The sequence below is a fragment of the Lissotriton vulgaris genome, unplaced genomic scaffold (assembly GCF_964263255.1).
Source record: "Lissotriton vulgaris unplaced genomic scaffold, aLisVul1.2 SCAFFOLD_987, whole genome shotgun sequence".
NCBI lineage: Eukaryota > Metazoa > Chordata > Amphibia > Caudata > Salamandridae > Lissotriton > Lissotriton vulgaris.
In genome coordinates, this window is record NW_028246738.1 from 801,907 (window position 1) to 818,372 (window position 16,466).

The window sequence follows — 16,466 nt, forward strand, 5'->3', positions numbered from 1 at the left end:
TGCCAGCAGAACCCCTGGGGCCCCATTAGGATAGCGGGCGGAAAACCACCCCGCCCGCCATGGATGCGGGAAACAACCGCCCGCCATGGAGGCGGTGCAACCGGCAGACAAATTAGGATCGACCGCCACTAGAGACCGACCGCGGCGGTAGCGGTGAAAATGAAACCGCCCGACGTGTGCGGTGATGACAAAACTCCGACCGCGGCGGTCGGAAAAGCAGCTGGAAATACAACACCGCACACAGGGAAAGCGGAGACACTGCACAGGAAATTACGATATCCCCGAGGGTGGCGCGGGCGGACCGGCAGGCACCGACCGCCGCGGTCGAAGGCAGGATTGCATGGGAGAAATGACGGACAAGCACCAGCAAAGTCACCGCAGCGGACGAACACGAAATCCATCGCGGTCGATGTCAAAGCACCGCAGCGATGCAAAATACTGCATAAACAAAGTAGCCCAGCAACAAATACATACAACACACAGATACAGAAATGGCAAAGAAATACACAATACTACATAACCACACCCACTACACACCTGACAACCACTATCCAATTGGACACACCCACACAGCTGAGTACAAATCCACACCCTCCACTCACCACAATCCTTTGCATCTTCCCAGAACAGAAGGCCACACACCACATCTGAGAGAGGCAAAACCGCACACAACACCCACCACCACCATCAACACCACCATCACACCATCACAATCAAACCCCCAGCACAGAACACACCTCATCACCACACCCTTGCACCCACACACCCCTGCACCCACAAACACCTCAACACCCCCACACCATGACCTCACAAAAAATGCCCAAATTCACAGAGAGTGAGTTGACAGTCATGGTCAACGAGATTGTGAGAGTAGAACCACAACTATTTGGGAACCTAGTCCAACAGACACCATTAGCCACCAGGACACAAATGTGGGAAAGGATTGTCCAAAGGGTGAATGCAGTTGGGGCCACCCCAAGATCCAAGAAGGAGATCATGAAGCGGTGGCATGATCTCAAGAGGGTTGTCAAGGAGAAGAGGAGCAAGAACTGGACTGTGGCAAACTTGACTGGCAGTGGCCCTCCCCTCCCAATGAAGACATTCACACCATGGGAGGAGAAGGTGCTTGGTATCCTGCTACCTGAGAGTTACACAGGAGTAGCCGGGGGAGCGGAGGCTGGTAAGTACAGACAACCACATTGACTTTTACCTCCTTGCAATACCCAACCACCAATACACTGTCCATCCCTAAACAAGATGTAGCCAGCCATTCTGCTGAGGAGGCCTGTATGGGGCCGGAATGTCAGTACAACAACTCCCACCATAGCCCCTGTCCCACAGCCCAGCATCATGGAGGCCTGCCCCACCCAGGAGAAAGTGTCAGCCATTGCACTGTTTAACAAACAAACTTACAGGTTGGTAGCCATCTGCACTTGGAGGGTGTTTGTGGGTGCGAGGGAGGGAGGGAGGGAGGCCTGTCTCACTACTCCCAGCATGCCCCTTGTCCCACATCCCAGCAGCATGGAGGCCTGCCCCACCCAGGAGAAAGTGTCAGCCATTGCACTGTTTAACAAACAAACTTACAGGTTGGTAGCCATCTGCACTTGGAGGGTGTTTGTGGGTGCGAGGCCTGTATCACTACTCCCAGCATGCCCCTTGTCCCACAGCCCAGCAGCATGGAGGCCTGCCCCACCCAGGAGAAAGTGTCAGCCATTGCACTGTGTAACAAACAAACTTACAGGTAGGTAGCCATCTGCACTTGGAGGGTGTTTGTGGGGGTGAGGCCTGTACCACTACTCCCAGCATGCCCCCTGTCCCACAGCCCAGCATCATGGAGGCCTGCCCCACCCAGGAGAAAGTGTCAGCCATTGCACTGTGTAACAAACAAACTTACAGGTAGGTAGCCATCTGCACTTGGAGGGTGTTTGTGGGTGCGAGGGAGGGAGGGAGGGAGGCCTGTCTCACTACTCCCAGCATGCCCCCTGTCCCACAGCCCAGCATCATGGAGGCCTGCCCCACCCAGGAGAAAGTGTCAGCCATTGCACTGTTTAACAAACAAACTTACAGGTTGGTAGCCATCTGCACTTGGAGGGTGTTTGTGGGTGCGAGGGAGGGAGGGAGGGAGGCCTGTCTCACTACTCCCAGCATGCCCCTTGTCCCACAGCCCAGCATCATGGAGGCCTGCCCCACCCAGGAGAAAGTGTCAGCCATTGCAATGTGTAACAAACAAACTTACAGGTAGGTAGCCATCTGCACTTGGAGGGTGTTTGTGGGGGTGAGGCCTGTACCACTACTCCCAGCATGCCCCCTGTCCCACAGCCCAGCATCATGGAGGCTACCCCCACCCAGGAGCAAGTGTCAGCCATTATACCCTGCACGCTCACCTTACAGGTATGTAACTACCGTTTATCTTCATGAAGTGTGTGTGTATTAATCTATTTACTATTGTACAAAATGCATAGACAATCAACCTTTAGGACACCATGATCTAACTATCCACTATGTAATGTAACACGATGTTGCCATGATTTGTACAACTGATGACAGCACAATGCACTAGTGTACAGACAGCTGATGATACACAGATGACACAAACACTGACCACTCCCCATCTACTCCACAGGTGATGAAGAACTCACTGCTGGGGACAACACCAACGACCCGCAGAGCCAGTCTCCACCTCCGGCACATGGACTCACAGATGCAGACTCCCAGGACAGTATGGACGATGAGCTCCAGCCCGGCACATCCGGTGTTCCACACACCCAGAGGTCCCAGGCCCCCATCCTCCCCACCACCACCTCTGCTGCAACGACAACGCAGCAGACCCCTGCTGTCACAGCCTCTGCCTCCACCGCAACCACCACCGCAGCCACTGCCACCAACACCACCACGACCACCAGTACCACCTCCCGCACCCTCCCTGTCCCTAGGGATGACCAGCCCACACAAACAACTGTGGAGGGCAGGGAGCCAGTGCGTGGCGCACCAGTGGCGAGGGAAGAGGTTCGTAGCAGCAGAGCAGGTGGGAGGGCCAGGGCCAACACCAGACCTCGGGCGGAGTGGACACCATCCCTGGACCACTTCACCAGAGTTGTGGATGCCTATCAAGAGGTCCAGGGACAAAGTGGCCGGTCGGAGGAATTTTTCAGGGAGCTCATCCTGCTGATGAGGTCCATCAATAACCACATGGGACAGATGGTGGACCTCATGGGCCAGCAAGTGGCGTTGCAGAGGGACAGGCCTGTGTCCCAACCATCACCGACATCCCCTCCTGTTGTGCAGCAGGATGCCAGTCCACCATCCTCCCCTGCGCCAACAGAGAGGGGCGAGTCCTCTGACGCCGCTGGCCATTCAGCAGGCCCCCCACCGCCAAAAAGATCTAGGGGGCGTCCAAAGAAGAGCCTGGGAGTCTCTGGAAGCCAAGCACCTGCCACACGCCAGTCACGGAGCCAGCCTTGAAGACAACCCTCTCCCCAACTGCATTGACTCTTTTGGACTATCTTTCCCCACATTGCCTTGGCAATGGCACCTGTCTGTTGGACTGGGTCACCACATTCATGTGGTGTCTACTCTTGCATCTCAGCGACCATGACTGTCAACTCACTGCTCATTCCCCACCTTCCTGTAAATATTCACGCACAATTCACATGTCCACCCCGTAAATAAAATACCTTACAATGCAGATTTTGTGTAGTGAATTCTTTAGTGCATAATTTACAATGATGATTATGTCCATGATATGTAAACATGATGTACAGTATGCAGGGCAGGAACACGCTGGAGAACCTAGGGAGACACAACAGAACTACAGTCACTGGTCTCATCGTGGCAACACACACAGATCACTGATCCACAAATATCCTAATTATCACAGGTACCCTACACAGTGTCTATCTGAAATGCTGTAATGCCGTCCATAATACATCTCCGGACGTAACGTCCATTCCAACAATCCCATACATAGGTGACAGAACATGTGGCTATTGGGAACATCTGCGCATAACCATTCATAAGATAAGCTAAGACACTAGACTATGTAGACGTTGTAACTCGTCACACACCTTCAAGTGAAGTAGCGTTGGATTAGCTGCTGCCGTTGGTCAACTCCTTCCTCCTCTCCACTCTCCTCATCACTGGATTCAGGTCCCTGAGCAGGTTGTGGCCTTGGTTCCTCACCGTCATCCAGGAGCAGGGGGACCCCCTTGTGGATGGCCAGGTTGTGTAGCATACAGCATGCCACAACGATCTTGCACACCTTCCCAGGCGAGTATGCAAGTGCGCCTCCAGTCCTGTCAAGGCACCGGAACCTTGCCTTCAGCAGCCCAAAAGTACGTTCAATTACCCGTCGTGTCCTGCCATGGGCCTCATTGTAGCGGATCTCTGCAGGTGTCTGGGGATTACGGAGTGGGCTCAACAGCCATGGCCTACTGGGATAAGCCGAGTCCCCTGTGGAAAAAAAAATACACATTGCAATGTTGTACGGCCACAGTAAAGGCAGTGACACACAGCACGCGATAGCAGTTGTGTAACTCACCCACAATCCAGGCACGTTCGGGATGCAGATTCTCCATCATCCGTGGCACCATGCTGTTCCTCATGATGAAAGAGTCATGTGCCGAACCGGGATACTTAGCACACACATGTGAAATTGTCATGTCTGCAAGGCACACCACCTGCACATTCATGGAGTGGTAGTGTTTCCGGTTTCGAAAAATGTGCTCCGTCGCCTGCGGTGCCACCAGAGCCACATGGGTGCAATCTATCGCACCGACTACATGTGGGATGTGCCCAAGTGGATAGAAGTCCCCCTTAACGGCAGCCAATTCACGTCCCCGGGGGAAATGGATGTAGCGATTCCGATAGATCATCATGGCCTCGAGTACATCCCTCAGCACCATGCTGAACATGGGCTGCGACATTCCCCCAGCGTTAGCCACGGTCTCCTGGAAGGAACCAGTCGCAAAGAAGTGTAGTGCTGCCATTACCTTGTGGGCGGGTGTGAATGCCGTAGGATAGTGACGGCGAGGCTGCAGGTGGGGCTCCAATAGATCACACAAGATCTTCAATGTCGGTCTGTCCAACCGGAATTTCCTGATGATTGCCTCATTCTCCATGTCCTCAAGCACAATCACCTGACGTAGGAGATCTGGCCTCCTCCTAGTTTAGGATTAAAAACAATAGGTCAATGACAAGCATCATGAGATGGCCATAGCACAAAACATCATTGATGTAATGGGTAAAAAACAATGGCCAGAAAGCTGCATGGCACATCTGGTTACATGGCTGCCCAATAGCTACACACAGAGGGCAGGCCTCTCCAGTGACAATACCCAAGTGACAATAATGTGGATACAATGATTAAACGAGTGACATGCGCAGACATGGAGCTACAAGAGCCACAAATCTAATGTGACTTAACATGTCTGTCATACCCATCTGCCGTACCTGCCAGACCTCAATGCATCATGTACATTGTGGAAGCATTCATCAACACAATGATCACAATAGCAGGGACACTTCTGGTTGTGTGCATGATCAGTTCTGAATGCACAAGTCAGGTACGATACAATGCAGTGCCACCAGCCTGGTCAAGGTCTGCACTGACCAACAACACATTAAACATCACTACATCTATGTAGAGCACCTGACGTCTGTCAATTATCAGCACCCATCAAAAGCCTTACTAAAATGGCACAAACACATACTAAAGTGGCTCAGACTGAACGTGCGTCCTCCTGTGGATGCAATGGCTCTGTGGCATCGTGTGTACAATGATGTGCCCTACACCATGTAGCTGCATGGCACTTATACATTGTCCATGATTGACATACACAGCAATGTGTACGAAAATGCCAGAACCTAGCGCCAGTCCCTGGCGGTGTGACCCCAGCACCACCATCTACCCAGCCAAGGTAGCCATTGGCACATGGACTGGTGTCCATGCCGCTGGCTAGGCTCCGCCGCATCAGTCGCGGTACCTACCGCCGGTCCCCGGCGGAGCGTCACCGCCATGGTGCATTGCATACAGCCAATGGCATGGGCGTTCAATGTGGCATGATGCAGATTTGAATAATGCGGAAGCGGCGCGCCGCCGCCGCGGAGCCGGTCATTGGATGCTTTTGAATGATGCACCATCGCGGTAGCGCACCCCGGACACCCGCGGTGCGTCACCGCCATGGTGCATTGCATACAGCCAATGGCATGGGCGTTCAATGTGGCATGATGCAGATTTGAATAATGCGGAAGCGGCGCGCCGCCGCCGCGGAGCCGGTCATTGGATGCTTTTGAATGATGCACCATCGCGGTAGCGCACCCCGGACACCCGCGGTGCGTCACCGCCATGGTGCATTGCATACAGCCAATGGCATGGGCGTTCAATGTGGCATGATGCAGATTTGAATAATGCGGAAGCGGCGCGCCGCCGCCGCGGAGCCGGTCATTGGATGCTTATGAATAAGGCTGACCCAGACAACCAATTGTAGCACCTTATCAGCTTCCTAACGACCCCATGGGCCTATAAATCTGTGGGAGTGAGCCACACATTCCCACTGCTCACAGAGCCTGCTGCCTGAGACCCTCTCCTGCTGCTGCCTGGGACCCTCTCCTGCTGCTGCCTGGGACCCTCTCCTGCTGCTGCCTGGGACCCTCTCCTGCTGCTGCCTGGGACCCTCTCCTGCTGCTGCCTGGGACCCTCTCCTGCTGCTCACAGAGCCTGCTGTCTGGGACACCTCACAACTCACTTCCGCCACAGGTCTGCCATATCCACAGGGATGTCAAGAACAGATAAGATCCGTGCCAGTCCATTCACGAGTGAGGAGCTGGATGTCCTTGTGAACGAGGTGCTGGCACAGTACCCACGGCTGTTTGGTGGCCCCAATGTCGTGGTAAGTCACCATGTAGGGAGCAGTAGGGCAGGGTGGTGTCAGACGTGTATTCATGATGCAGCTGTATGTTATTTTGGATGTGTGGTGCTGACAAACACTGACAGACAAGATGTTTGCAGGTGGTGGGAGTGTGTGTTTTGCATTATGACTCTGTCCTAGGCCAATACTTGTATGTGTGAGTGGGATGTGCTACTTTTTGGGGCAGACATGACCAACGGTTGTTTGCCTTGTAGCTGGTTGGACAGTGTCCGCTTGTGATGTAATTTCAGGGTGCCCCTGTAGTCATAGTCAGTGTGCCCCACAGAGTAGGTTCAGTGGCTGCCCTTCCAAAGTTTGTCCATCAGCCAACTTACATGCTACAGTTGCTGCACACTGATTAGTGGATATGCCACATCAATGCCCTGTACAATTTATGATTTACACAGTGCTGTCGATGCATTTGTGTTGAATCATCATTCTTCAGTGTGATAATCATGGAGACTACGAAGCTCAATGTGTGCATGCATTCACTAATGTTTATGCCATGCAGAGTGGCCTTGTGAGGGTACCCCCAGTTCTGGAGGGAGGGGGGTCACTGTGCGTCCTGATTCAGTGTCTGGCTGCTGTACTGATAGATGCTGACATATGACAATGTGTAAATGTTCATTAGTCCTTCTTTACACTCATACCTGCAGCTCAAAGTACACCACCGTAAGGCTGTCTGGAGGGCCATAGCAGCAAAGGTGCGAGCCCTGGGGGTATCAAACAGACGACACACACACTGTCACAAGAGGTGGGACGACATCAGCCGGCTGGCTAAGCAAGTGGCAGAGATGAAGTTGGGGATGGTACCACGCACAGGGCGTGTGGCACGCCGCACCATGACTCCGCTGATGGCACGCATACTGGCAGTGACCTATCCAGACCTGGATGCACGTCTGAAGGGGCTTCAGCAGCAAGACAGCGATGGTGAGTATCCGGGGAGGGAGAGTTTGTCTGGGAGTGGATGCATGTGTAGAGTGCCTGTGTCTGCGGTGACACATGTGATGTGCGTGTGCTGCCATGCTGTGATATGTGATGTGAGTGGCAACTGTGATGTGTGTCTGTATGAGGCATTGGCCCACCATGGCCTTACTCTGCAGCTCCTGGCTGCAGTTTTCAGTCCTTGACATATATTTTGTTGTCCACATGGTCACTCTTCTTTGTGATGGTGGGTGTAGTCCCTATTATGCTGTACAGCTGTGTCCACTTAATGAGTGTTACACCATGTCAGTCTACTTTGCATGCACCTGCATGGTAGTGGCCCACACATCTGACAACAATGTGAACCCACATTGGCACATGGTGATTGTAATGGCCTATTTGACAATGTGGCATGTGTAGACAAAACAGGTGTGTGTATTCCCCTCTGGATCCCTTTAGGCTCTGGAAGTGGTGATGTTAGTTGTGGCTACATCATGTCCGTGGGGCAGGTCCATGTGGGCTAGGGGAACACCATCCATGGGCAGGGTGTAGTGCTGTGTGTCATCGACATTGGTCCACTCCTGCCTGTTTGTCCGCATGACAGGCTCAGTTGTGGTGTAACTGGTGTGTAGCAGCACAATGATTTGAGGGTGTGGTGGTTACCATGTAGCTCTAGGCCTCTCATGTGCTGCATTGCTCTGATATCGTGTGACCAGACTATGACACTTATACAACCATGTTTCTGTCACTAATGCAGATTCGGAAGACACCACGGCGGAACATGATCCTGAAAGTGGTGGGGAGACCAGCACGACAGCGGCAGCAGAGCAGGGTGAGACGGAGCAAAGTGACACTGACCACACCAGCGCTACTGAGGGTGACAGGAGTATGCATGAGGAATCTGTGGCTGAGACACAGAGTACCACTTCATCTGATGGCAGGGGGGATGAGTCCCTGTTAGCAGCCACAGGGGATGGGGACTCTGCTGCTGCATCTGACTACCAACGGCCACTGCCCACCCTCCCATCCACTTCCTCTGGGGCTGGCCGTATCCGTGTCACTAAGAGGGGACGTGTGACATTCACACATGGCACCGCAGCACCTGCACCTGTCCCCCCTGCTGCCCTCAGTGCAGAGTGCGTAGAGCTCCTGCGGCAACTTTGCATGGGCCAGACCGCCCTGCTGAATGCCTTCAGTGCCCACGATTACAAAATAGGGCAGGTTCTGGCATTCATGGAGGGCATCCACTCTGACGTGGGTGGCCTACATCGTACACTCCTGTCATTGTCAGGTACAGTGACGTCAGCCCTCCAACATGCCCCCTTTGCAGCTCAGGTGCCTGTGACGTCCACCCAGTCAGTGGCCACATCAGATGACAGTGAGCACTTGGGACATACATCAAGTAAACGTTACAACACTAGGAGCACAGCTCAGACCCAAAGCAAACAATCCCGTCCACAGACTCCATCCCCAAAGAAGGGCAGGGACCCCCCAATATGCACAGACCAGGTGGAGTCACAGAAGAGCAAGGCCAGAACAACATTGTGTCAGACATCAGGCTCACATGCTGCTGAGCCATCACCAGATATTGACTCTGCTATGCCCACAGAGGATGTGTGGGATGTCATGACTACACCTGGGGTGAACACAGGGACACACCCACCTACCACATCAACCCCAGAACAAAGTACATCGAGGCAGGTGGAGGGAAGCCCTGTTGTGACCAGCCCAGTCATTGTGGCAAAGAAGGGCAGTGTAGTGGCCATCCCTGGCAAGAAGGGACAGGAGGGCATTGTAGTGGCCGTCCCTGGCAAGAAGGGACAGGAGGGCAGTGTAGTGGCCATCCCTGGCAAGAAGGGACAGGAGGGCATTGTAGTGGCCATCCCTGGCAAGAAGGGACAGGAGGGCAGTGTAGTGGCCATCCCTGGCAAGAAGGGACAGGAGGGCAGTGTAGTGGCCATCCCTGGCAAGAAGGGACAGGAGGGCAGTGTAGTGGCCATCCCTGGCAAGAAGGGACAGGAGGGCAGTGTAGTGGCCATCCCTGGCAAGAAGGGACAGGAGGGCAGTGTAGTGGCCATCCCTGGGGTAAGTGGGAAGGTGGTCACTGTGGGGGGTACATCTTCCAGAGAGGCTAAAGTGGTCCGGAGGCGTAGCCAGCACAAGCGTACTGCAGGATCAAGCACTTCTCCAGAGGGAGTGGCAGTGTCTGCCCCTGAAGTGGAACAGTTGGGGGGTGTGCAGGTGGTGTCAACGCCTCTTCCCATCAACCCCATGACAGGGAAGCAAATTCATATTCCAAAGAAGTGGAAGGGCACCCCTCCAACCTCTCCCACCCACACTGTGTCAAGGGCGTGCATGACTCCACCTCCACGTGCCACGGTGCCACCTGGTCCACACAGCCCTCCACCTTGCAGGCCCTCTGTTATAGCCACACCACATGTCCCTCTGTCACACCAGTCAAGTCGACCTGCAGTCCCTGACACACAGCTAGGTTCCACTCCACATGACAGCCAGGAGTGAGTTGTCAACACCCTCAGACGCCTGTGCCACACATAGGTGTGCTACAGTACACCATTGTTAGCGATGTGGGTGTGTTCCTGGGCCTGTTGCTCTGATGTGCTGTACCCTGCCCTGCCAAGGACACTGGGCCTGTTGCTCTGATGTGCTCTCCCCTGCCAAGGACTCTGGGCCTGTTGCTCTGATGTGCTCTCCCCTGCCAAGGACTCTGGGCCTGTTGCTCTGATGTGCTCTCCCCTGCCAGGGACTCTGGGCCTGTTGCTCTGATGTGCTCTCCCCTGCCAGGGACTCTGGGCCTGTTGCTCTGATGTGCTCTCCCCTGCCAGGGACTCTGGGCCTGTTGCTCTGATGTGCTGTACCCTGCCCTGCCAAGGACTCTGGGCCTGTTGCTCTGATGTGCTGTACCCTGCCCTGCCAAGGACACTGGGCCTGTTGCTCTTATGTGCTCTCCCCTGCCAAGGACTCTGGGCCTGTTGCTCTGATGTGCTGTACCCTGCCCTGCCAAGGACACTGGGCCTGTTGCTCTGATGTGCTCTCCCCTGCCAAGGACTCTGGGCCTGTTGCTCTGATGTGCTGTACCCTGCCCTGCCAAGGACTCTGGGCCTGTTGCTCTGATGTGCTCTCCCCTGCCAGGGACTCTGGGCCTGTTGCTCTGATGTGCTGTACCCTGCCCTGCCAAGGACTCTGGGCCTGTTGCTCTGATGTGCTGTACCCTGCCCTGCCAAGGACACTGGGCCTGTTGCTCTGATGTGCTCTCCCCTGCCAAGGACTCTGGGCCTGTTGCTCTGATGTGCTCTCCCCTGCCAGGGACTCTGGGCCTGTTGCTCTGATGTGCTCTCCCCTGCCAGGGACTCTGGGCCTGTTGCTCTGATGTGCTGTACCCTGCCCTGCCAAGGACTCTGGGCCTGTTGCTCTGATGTGCTGTACCCTGCCCTGCCAAGGACACTGGGCCTGTTGCTCTGATGTGCTCTCCCCTGCCAAGGACTCTGGGCCTGTTGCTCTGATGTGCTCTCCCCTGCCAAGGACTCTGGGCCTGTTGCTCTGATGTGCTGTACCCTGCCCTGCCAAGGACACTGGGCCTGTTGCTCTGATGTGCTCTCCCCTGCCAAGGACTCTGGGCCTGTTGCTCTGATGTGCTGTACCCTGCCCTGCCAAGGACTTTGCACTTCCCGATTGTGATTCACCAGTGCATAGTCTATGGCATTTGCACATGATTTTGAGAGTTGCTGTTGTCTACTTATGTTGTGTAGCTACATCTGTGCAATATGTGAATAAATACAGTACATTATGGTGTGTTTTCTCTGTCTCCTTACTGATTAAAGTCATTTTCTTGTTTGACTGAGTTCCATGGTCTATTTTGTACATCACCATTGCAAGGTTGTATGTGGCCATATGATTTTTAGACAGGGGGACAGGTTCTTCAGTCCATTGTGGCCCTGCTGATGTTGTACTCTGTGATGGTTATTTGGCAGGCCATGCAGTTTTCGTGTGGGTGAATTGCTATTGCTGCATACACTGTTCACAGGTCACCTTGGGGGACACTGGCAGCACAGGGTGTGCAGCTGTGCTGTGGTGTAGTAGATGTTTATGATGTGATGAGGTGTGTGTTTCCCATTCTGTGTGCCCTGGCGTGTATGTGTATGGTCGTCTTGTGTTGGCCCTTGGTCCTGGTGGCATGGCTTACATGGCATGTGTGTGGCAGAGGTGTGCAGTGTGAAGGGTGTTAGTTTGTAGTGTATGTATGTGTGCCCCTGTATGGTGTGAGACACACATGTGTCAGGCAGGAGTTGTATGCCTGTTGTATGTTTTGTCTTGCCCTGTGTGGATGTTTGTATACAATTGTGTGGGCTGTGGGGAGTGCACTGGTGTTGTGTGTCCGTTGTCAGGCAATCCTGCTGTGCCTTTGTCCCTGGTTGTGTGTCGCAGTGTGTGTGTATTGTGCTTGTTGTTACAATGCTTGTTGATGTGCAAGGGGGTGCACGGGATTGGCACCTAGCCTGTGACTACTTCGGGTGGTGTGCAGTGTTGGTCGGGGTGGTGTGTCGCTTTGATGTTTGGAATGTGTCCATGCCTTGCTGTTGCCCTGCCTTCTGCATTGTGCGCATGTGTTGACCGCGGCGGTGACGTGTCCGTGACCGTGACGTTGCTGCAGGTTGGCCGACGTTGTGTGTTCCGGATGCCGTGGGGTGCCTTGTTCTGAGGTGGGTGATGTGTGGGTGCCCATGTGGATGTGTTGTGCCCCCCAGCAGGATGCCAGTGTTGTGCTTGGGACCTGTGTCGGCATGTGTGTTGTGTGGTGTATATGTGTAGTGACGTACCTGCGGCGGCGTCCGCGGCGGCCCATCTGGCGATAGTGTTGCAGCAGGTACATGACCGGATGCATGTGGAGGGCTGGGTCCATGGGGTTCATGTCGGATCTCGGCGTGCGTGCTCCGCTGTAGACTTTCCGCCTGCTAGAGCTGTGCGGTGTCTCCGGTGCGGTGCGTCAGCTTGTTTGGCCCATCCTAATATGTCGAGCGGGGCGGACGTCATCGACCGCGGCGGAGGGTCTCGATTGGCTGCAGCCGCCGCGGTGGCGGGCGCACCTTGATGGCGGAGCGAGGCGCTCCGCGGCGGACGGGAAATGACCTGTGTTTACATATCCTAATGTGGCGGACGTGATTTCCACTGCTAGCGGGCGGAAAAAGCTGTTTTTCCGCCCCGCCATCGTTTCGGTAGTGCCACCGCCCGCTATCCTAATGGACCCCCTAGTGTTCTCCTGCAGCTTGCCACAGTGTTCTAATGAACAACTAGAACAGTAAAATTCCTATTTATGAAAGACTCTTTACATACCTGAAGCCATCTTGATTGGATTAAAGCTGTATAACTTAAAATATTTTCTTTAGAAATGATTAAAATGAGGGGGATTCATTGTGTCATAAAAAATATGGATATTTATGTAGAAAGCTAAATTTTCTATGAGCTCCCATTTATCCTCCTCATCCATATCAGTAAAGACTGAAAAGACCTTCAACAATAGCAGAATCCTGCCATTGACTCCATGATGGTCAACTGCAGCTTTACCATGGTGATCTAACGAGCAAATAGAGTGCTAACATTCTGAATTGTTGACTGAAATGCGGTATACCTTTGGTTTCTCATATTGGATTTTTATAGTGTTTGGTGTGATTTTATTAGGCTATTTTATAGTTTTATATATGAGTTGGGATGTTTCTTGTGTTGTGTTCTGACTGTGCTGCTGTTGTAATACTGCATAAATACCTTATACATTGCCTCTAAGTTAAGCATGTCTGCTCTGTGCCATAGTTACTTGGGGGTTGAGTTCAGGTTTATTTAGTGACTGTTGGCTCACACTTACAAGGTTTGTGATTATTACTTAAGGTGGGTAATCGCTCCCCGCCCAACAAATACTCCAATTTCTTACAGTATAGATAGAAGTAAGAAAGGACGGACAGGTGTAGGAAACTCTTGTAATTTGTAATTTGTAACTGTGTTTTGTATCGCGCCAACTCACCTACAGGTCTCAAAGCGCTACTGAACAAGTACAGCAACAAAGGAGAAGAGAATATAGGGGTGTCTGATCTGGTAGCCGACTATTGAGGTGGGAATGGGTCTTTGAAGAGTAAGGTTTTCAGGGACTTCCTGAAAAGGAGGAGATTAGGTTCTTTGCGAAGCGCTTCCGGTAGCTTATTCCAAATAGTCGGAGCCTGAACTGAAAAGGATCTGCCACCTTTTGTTGTTAACTTGAAACGTGGACAGGATAGCAGAAAAGATCCGGATGATCGCAAGGCGCGCTTAGGTTCGTATATCTCAAGCCTTTCTTTTATGTAGGCTGGCGCCTGTCCGTGGATTGCTTTGTGGCAGATACACATGCTCTTAAATTCTACTCTCTGCGTCATAGGCAGCCAATGTAGCCTATAGAGCAGGGGGGAGGCATGAGTCCTCCTCGGCAGTCCAAAGATCAAACGTGCTGCGTCGTTCAGGATAACCTGAAGACGGTTGATGGAGTTTTTTGGAAGGCCGAGGTACAGCGCGTTACCATAGTCTATTCGAGACACTATGGTGGCGGAGACAATAGTTCGCAGCATGTTTCTCGAGAGCAGAGGGGCGAGTTTGCGTAGTTGCCTGATCAGGTTAGTGCAGGAACCAACTACAGCGGATACTTGGTTGACCACGAGAGTTCCTGGTCAATTTTCATCCCAAGACTCTTGACACTACGGCACGGTTTTGGGGTGGGTCCTAGTTCTTGTGGCCAAAATAAATCATTCCAGGGGGAAGCAGAGGTTGAGACTACGAGCACTTCCGTCTTATCTGGATTGATTTTCAGCAAATTGGACGACATCCAATTCACTGTAAATCGTAGTATGTCTTGGGCCAAAGACTGAGCCGATGGTGTGTTATCGATACTCAGCAACAGCTGCGTATTGTCGGCATAGTTAAAGACTTTACAATTCATGTTTGCCAGGGACTCTATCAATGGTTGTAAGTACAGGTTGAATAAGAGCGGAGAGAGTGCAGATCCCTGCGGGACTCCACAGGCTAAAATGCCCACGTCTGAGACCTGGTCTGCCAACTGGATCTTCTGCGTCCTTCCTGTCAGGAAAGCTGTTAACCATTTAAGGGCTTGCTCTCCTATCCCAAACCTAGCCAGTCTGTCCAGGAGCAGTGCATGGCTGACGGTATCAAACGCCGCTGAAAGATCTAATAAAATCAGGGCGCTTGGCTTTTTACCGTCAGCCATGCATCTTAGCTCATCTAGTACTGACAGCATTACTAGTTCCGTGCTGTGGTGGGCACGGAAACCAGCTTGCCGCTCCTGGAGGAGGTGGTGAGATTCCAGGAGGGATGACAGAGATTTTAATACATGCTGTTCTAGTACCTTTGACAGAAATGGCAGCTGGGAGATTGGCCTATAGTTCTTCAGGCTAGTTGGATCTGCTCCAGGCTTTTTTATCAGGGGTCTGACGCGTGCCTCTTTAAAGGTAGATGGTAGTGTTCCAGTGGCTAATGAGGTGTTTAGAAGATCTAGAATTTGGTCTTCTAGAATCGGCATTGCTAGCCGAAGGATGTCGGGCGGGCAGGGATCAGCAGGGGAGCCTGATTTAGTGGATGATACAAGTTGTCTCAGAATGGTGGAGTCAATTTCAGGAAAGCTGGTGAAGACAGGGATTAAAGAACATGGAGGAGGTGGTTGATCGATATAAGAGACTGGGTTGTCCTTCTTGATATCGGATAAGATGGTCGCTACTTTTTCGAGAAAGTAACCTTGAAAGGTATCGCAGTCGATCTGGATATCTGCCTTTTCCTCCTTCTTACTCAGCTCTTTCAGTATTTGAAAGGTCTCTCTCTGGATGTTGGTAGCATTGTTAATGCGTGTCTCATAGTAATCCTTTTTAGCTGAAGTAATAAGCTTTTTATATGATTGAAACAATGATCTGTATGATTCCCTGTCAGTATCCATTTTAGATTTCCTCCAGCATCTTTCGAGGTGGCGGAGTTTTCTTTTTTGTTCACGTAAACCTTCGGTGAACCAGGGGGCTCCTTTCTCTGCGCCCTTTACTTTTTGTGTTTTTTCAGGAGCTAGCTCATCGATTGATTGCCTAAGGGTGGTTATTATTGCATCATACTTTGAGTCTAGGTCTGTGCTATCAGAGAAGGTAGTAAGATCCTGTATGTATTTGGGCAAGACTTTGGTTAGGGTTTCTGAATTCACTTTCTTCCATTGGCGCACTTTTTTTGTTTTTAGCGGTAATTTAGCCTGGTAGATATTTTGCGGTAGGTCGTATAAAATAAGGTGGTGATCCGACCAGATACAAGGTGAAATACTTGTGATGACCGCTTTTGGTGTCGAGGACCAAATGAGATCTAAAATATGGCCTTTTATGTGAGTTGGAGCTTCCACAAGTTGTGTCAGTCCAAGGGCGGTCATGGTGGTCTGTAAAGTCTGGGCGGAAGGGTTTTGATCCCTTTTATCCCAATGGACATTAAAGTCACCCGTTACCAGAATGTTTTTATAACGTGTGCATAGATCTGATATGATGGGAGAGAAGAGATCATTGAACATGGGGGTACTTTGAGGTGGGCAGTATACTGTTAGGATAATAAGACAAGAGTTGTTTG

General features: G+C 52.3%; 1 protein-coding gene and 1 long non-coding RNA gene across 2 annotated transcripts; one reads left to right on the forward strand and one right to left on the reverse strand.

Annotated features, from left to right (window-relative positions):
* Positions 1-3,717: 3,717 nt before the first annotated feature.
* LOC147665760 (uncharacterized) lies at positions 3,718-4,650 on the reverse strand. The gene is made up of 3 exons (XR_015304977.1): positions 4,538-4,650; positions 4,065-4,449; positions 3,718-3,789 (listed from the first exon to the last, which is right to left on the reverse strand). It is a non-coding gene; the product is annotated as an uncharacterized LOC147665760 (long non-coding RNA).
* Positions 4,651-7,525: 2,875 nt separating this feature from the next.
* Positions 7,526-10,349, forward strand: LOC147665761 (uncharacterized). The gene is made up of 2 exons (XM_086949537.1): positions 7,526-7,835; positions 8,587-10,349. Exons 1-2 carry the CDS (start codon positions 7,526-7,528, stop codon positions 10,347-10,349), a joined length of 2,073 nt encoding a protein of 690 aa, XP_086805663.1.
* The last annotated feature ends 6,117 nt before the right edge of the window (positions 10,350-16,466 follow it).

Coding starts and splice junctions, on each gene's coding strand:
- LOC147665761 (XM_086949537.1), top strand. CDS start 7,526: ATGTTCATTAGTCCTTCTTTACACTCATACCTGCAGCTCAAAGTACAC. Junction 7,836..8,586: donor TCAGCAGCAAGACAGCGATG/GTGAGTATCCGG, acceptor TCACTAATGCAG/ATTCGGAAGACACCACGGCG.